Here is a 4900-nt window from a genome sequence, read left to right as displayed (position 1 = left end):
GTTGGCCTTCCGACAGGTGTTGAGAGCATCTGTGCCATACACGGCTGGATGGGATTCAGCGGTGAGCAGAGCCACCAGAACCCTCTGGAAGCTCATAGTCCAGTGGGAGATTACAGCCCAGTCAGCAGGGGTGGAGCAATATAACCGGCGGCTGCGGGCAGAAGGGACACCCAAAGTTCTGCTGGGGATGGAAGGTGGCCGGCAGGACTCACCCTGGATTAGGACGGTTCCTTGGAAGAAGTGACGTCCCAGCCAAGCCCTGAGGATGTTGGGGGCACCAGGTCACAGGGTATCCAGCGGGGGCCTGCATGTGTCCAGTCCTGGAGCCCAGGAGACAGCTCAGGCTAGTGCGGGGTACAGGGCCCAGGAAGCAGCGAGCAGTGGCATTGAGTGGGGGTGCAGGGGCGGTTTGCTGGACTGCGGGGTGTGCTCGGAGGAGTCCTAGAAGCTTTTGTTTTAGCTGAAAGGTGGAGGAGGGACTGGAGATGGACAAAGGGGGGAGCGAGGAGACCTGATGGGCTGATGTCAGGGGCCAGGTGAGGTATGGGGGCCCAGGTTGGGGCAGTAGCCAGGGGGAGGGATAAACAGCTGCAGCACCCACGGGGTGAGCTTTGCAGTCGGAAGGGCGGGCTTGCAATGAGGGTGCTGTTGAAAACTGTGCGGTGGGCAGGCCTCGTGGCCCAGCACCACCCCTCACCCACCCTACTTTGTTAAGCCCCTGCGCCCATCTCTCCCCACCCTGCTCAGTCTTATGCTGCTGGATTTAGTAGGTCCCTCCCGAGGGGAAGGGGCTGGATTGGCTCTAACATTGAACTTCAACTTGGCCCTCGCCTGGAGCTACATGGGTGGTGTCTCAAGCTTTCAGGTGGCCCTCTGCCATTCTTTGGTTCAGTTTAATCTCTTGGGGGGAGTGTGGTTCCAGGTCCCAGGGGGCCTAGGTCACCTAGTCCCTGCCTCCTTGCAACCCTGATGATTAAAGAAATTGGGGGAGAGTTTTCCAGTCTCAATCTCTCGGAGAGGTGGAGTATGGATCCCCAGCAGAGAGCTTGGGGCCCCACCATGGTGATATCACTTAAGGGACACCCAGCAAGCTGGCCCGGAAGGCTGGGGAGCTGGTTCTGTGGGTCCCAGCAGCCCCACCCCAATTCTGATTCAGAAAGTGAGCCGGGCCGCCCACATGCGCACAGGTGCCAGACAGCATCTCTCTGGGGCCCATCCGTCCTTTCCCTCCTCCGAGGACTGTGACTCAGGTTGAGGTGTCCACTAACTTCACAGGGATTGAGGTCAGAGAGCAGGAGGGACTTACAGCATGTGTCCGGACCAGGTGTTCGGTCAGAGTCGTCGAGTCAGAGGTTCATTATCTTTCCTGGCTGCTTGCTGGCGTCACCTGTGTGCTTTGAGTCCTTAAATGTGGCAAGTCTGCTCTGGCAGCATCCTGGCTGCAGAGGAGGTGTGAGGGCGGGGAGTCATTGTCCTTTAAACAAAGATCTCTGCCTCTGTCTCAGGTTTCAGGGAAAGTATGCCTGTGGCTACTTGAACTCCAACCCGATTTGTGAAAAGCACTCCCCTCACCTGGGAATCTGTGGATGAAGAGAAGGCAGGGTTATGAAATCGACTGCCGGCTCGTTTCTCGTTATTTCATTTTGGGAGGGAGCTGGGTTTGAATAACAGCCCGTGGGCAGATGGGCTTTCGAGGCCAGCCCTGGTTAAGCCTGTGCCTGCTCTTCTTCCTTGCAGCCCTATGAGCTCTTCCTGATTGCCCCTCCACCTGCCCGCCTTCAGATCTGACTCCAGACCTGCCTGCTGCCTCCCCTCCCTCCAGGCAAGATGCCCATCCTCAAGCAGCTGGTGTCCAGCTCCGTGCACTCCAAGCGCCGTTCCCGAGTGGACCTGACGGCCGAGATGATCAGCGCCCCGCTGGGCGACTTCCGCCACACCATGCACGTGGGCCGGGCAGGGGACGCTTTTGGGGACACCTCCTTCCTCAACAGCAAGGCTGGCGAGCTGGAGGGCGAGTCCCAGGATGAGCAAGCCTCCTCCTCATCCTCCAAACGCAGCCTCCTGTCCCGGAAGTTTCGGAGCAGCAAGCGGTCACAGTCGGTGACCAGGGGGGACCGGGAGCAGAGGGACATGCTGGGCTCCCTGCGGGACTCGGCCCTGTTTGTCAAGAACGCCATGTCCCTGCCCCAGCTGAATGAGAAGGAGGCCGCAGAGAAGGGCTCCAGCAAGCTGCCCAAGAGCCTGTCGTCCAGCCCCGTGAAGAAGGCCAACGGCGGGGAGGGGGACCACCAGGCCGCGGGGGTGGGGGAGGTGCCCCGGAGGAATGGGGCGAGCGCCCCCCACTCCCCCGACCCCCTCCTGGATGAGCAGGCCTTCGGGGACCTGACGGATCTGCCCGTCGTGCCCAAGGCCAGCTTTGGGCTGAAGCATGCGGAGTCCATCATGTCCTTCCACATCGACCTGGGGCCGTCCATGCTGGGCGATGTCCTCAGCATCATGGACAAGGAGGAGTGGGAACCGGAGGAGGAGGACGGCGGTTACCGTGGCAGCGAGGACCCAGGCAGTCTCTCCCAGGCTCCCCCTTCAGGGGCGGCGGCCCCTCCCTTGGCCAGGCAGGAAGGCAAGGCCGGCAGGGACTCGCCCCCGCCGTCCTCACAGGCTCTGCAGGACGAGGGGTGGGTGGCCGCGGCCCCCAGCCCTGGCTCCGCCCGCAGCGTGGGCAGCCACACCACGCGGGACAGCAGCTCCCTGTCCAGCTGCACCTCGGGCGTCCTGGAGGAGCGCAGCCCTGCCTTCCGGGGGCCAGACAGGGCCCGGGGCCCTCCCCCCCGGCAGCAGGACAGGGAGTTCTCATTCATGGACGAGGAAGAGGAGGATGAGATCCGAGTGTGAGGCGGGGGGAGGGGGCGGCTCCACGCTCTTGGCTTCGTCTCCCTGCCCCTGGCCCTCCACCACCTTCCCCTGTCCCCTTCCCGTCCAGGGGCAGCCGAGAGTCTGGCTTTGGCCACAGGCCCTGGACCTTGTGGGTGAGGGGCGCTGGCTGAGCCTGGGGCCCCGCGGGGGACTGGGCAGCTGGCCTGGGTGCCGACTGCGCGTCTGACTCTGTCACACACAGTGGCCTCCCCAGCTCTATGGGACGGGGCTGTGTGCTCACAGCAGGAGTCAGTTTCCTTTCCCGGCCTCAAATGGATGCCAGATGTCCACCTGAGTTCCTGCCTCGCCTCGTGCGGCAGAGGCGGCCTCGGTGCCAGGGCTGAGGACACTCAGCTCTCCTTTTCCTCCCTGGCATCTCTGTTGTGACCCTCGTAAATGGGTGTGACAGGAAGAAGGGGGTGGTCACGGGTCCCTGTCCCTTCCTCCCCCCTGCCTGGCTCCTGCACCTGAAGCCTGGAGCCCCTTAGAGTAAAGCTAGACCCAATGCGTACACTAAACAAGGCACAGGGTGCGGGGCCGAAGGCAGGCCCCGGGGCTGCTTAAATCTTCAAGCAGGAGCCCTTCCCCGTGACACTAGGTGCAGGCTGTGGCAGTCGCTCAGCCTCTATGAGTTTGTTCGTTCTTCTTACGTTTAAACCCTTCTAGAGCGGTATCTGGAACAGAGTTAGGTCTGCCACCGGCAGGAACATCGAGTCCTTTTAGAAATCCTTTATACTAAGTGCTTCAGACTTTATTTAGAGTTGTGTGGGGTGGGCGTCTGTGTGTAGTCCCCCCGCCCCACCCCCATAGCTACTAAAACTCAAGGCGGCCAGTGTAGAATATTTCTGGAAAATGACTTTTTGAAAAGTAATATATCTTTCCTATGGGGGATCCAAGCTTTTGTTTTAACTGGGTTATTTCCTCCTCACCCCCTTCCCCTGCTGACTCTTTCCCCTTCCTTTCTCAGGCCTCTCTGCCAGCTCAGCCCCCTCCCTGACTCCCCGAGGCCCGGGCCCTGAGGCTACAGGTATAGGATTGCCAGATTTAGCAACAAAACAGAAGGAAAACGGGGGATGTTGAGTGAAATCTGAATTTCAGGCGTACAAAGGATAAGTTAAAGTGTGAGTACTCCCCCCACGTCTGGTGGGAACATACCTTATGCTAAAATACTATTTGTTGTTCTTGTGAAATTCAGATTTCGCTGTGTCCTATAACCACGCCCCAGGGGACCGAGTTAGGAGCTTGGATGCGAGCCCCAGGGTTAACTGATGATTATTTTTCTGTCCTGGGAGCAGCCGGCCTCTCTCCTCCTGTCCTTTCGTAGCTTTTGCTGGGAAGGACGGACTAGCACAGGGTCTGGCGGGCAGGTGGGCGTGGCCGCTCCAGCCTCTTGTTTTCTGCTGGATCCTGACTCAGACACTAACTTAGTTCCCGATTCGGGGGCCCCATGGGTGCTTGTTTCCACAGTGGGGGAGGGGACAAAGGGGTTGTGCAGCCCCCGCCAGCCGCCCTGGGAACCTATCTGGACGGTGGTCAGTCAGTTCCAGATTCTAAACTGGTATTTTTTTTTTTTTTCATGATATTGTTAAAACAGTGAGAAAACATTAAAAAAAGCCTTATGGCACGCCTCTGGTGTCTGTCTCTGCTTCTGGGGAAGGCGATTTCAGGATGCGGGTAGGTAGGGGTGAGGGTGAGGATTGGGGGTCCTGTGGCTGTTCGTGCTCCTGTGTCCCTTTGGGTGGCTTCTCTCTCGGTCTCTTTGGGGTCCTCCCCTCCTGCACAGCTCTCTAGCCTCTGCCAGGGAAGGCCCTTGGGGGCTCTGGGACTTCAGTGTCCCAGCTGCCGCTTAGCAGTCGGGGCCCGCAGGTACCTAGTCACTCGGCTACTTTGTGCCTCATTCTCCTCGTGTGTTAAATGGGAACCCTGCAGCTCCCTGGAGGCTGGGATGCATCAGGGATGCAGACGGGCACCAGCATGGCGCTGGCCA

General features: G+C 59.8%; 1 protein-coding gene across 1 annotated transcript in view; it reads left to right on the top strand.

Annotated features, from left to right (window-relative positions):
• CDC42EP4 (CDC42 effector protein 4) overlaps window positions 1-4540 on the top strand; it is a 20533-nt gene extending 15993 nt beyond the window's left edge. Inside the window, exon 2 of the mRNA XM_011361879.2 lies at window positions 1738-4540. Coding sequence (XP_011360181.1) covers window positions 1828-2892 — 1065 coding nt within the window. The 5' untranslated portion in view covers window positions 1738-1827 and the 3' untranslated portion in view covers window positions 2893-4540. The remainder of the gene's footprint in view (window positions 1-1737) is intronic.
• Window positions 4541-4900: the final 360 nt, after the last annotated feature.

The sequence above is a fragment of the Pteropus vampyrus genome, unplaced genomic scaffold, assembly GCF_000151845.1.
Source record: "Pteropus vampyrus isolate Shadow unplaced genomic scaffold, Pvam_2.0 Scaffold72, whole genome shotgun sequence".
In the NCBI taxonomy this organism is placed as follows: Eukaryota; Metazoa; Chordata; class Mammalia; order Chiroptera; family Pteropodidae; genus Pteropus; species Pteropus vampyrus.
This window is presented reverse-complemented; position numbering and strand designations above follow the sequence as displayed.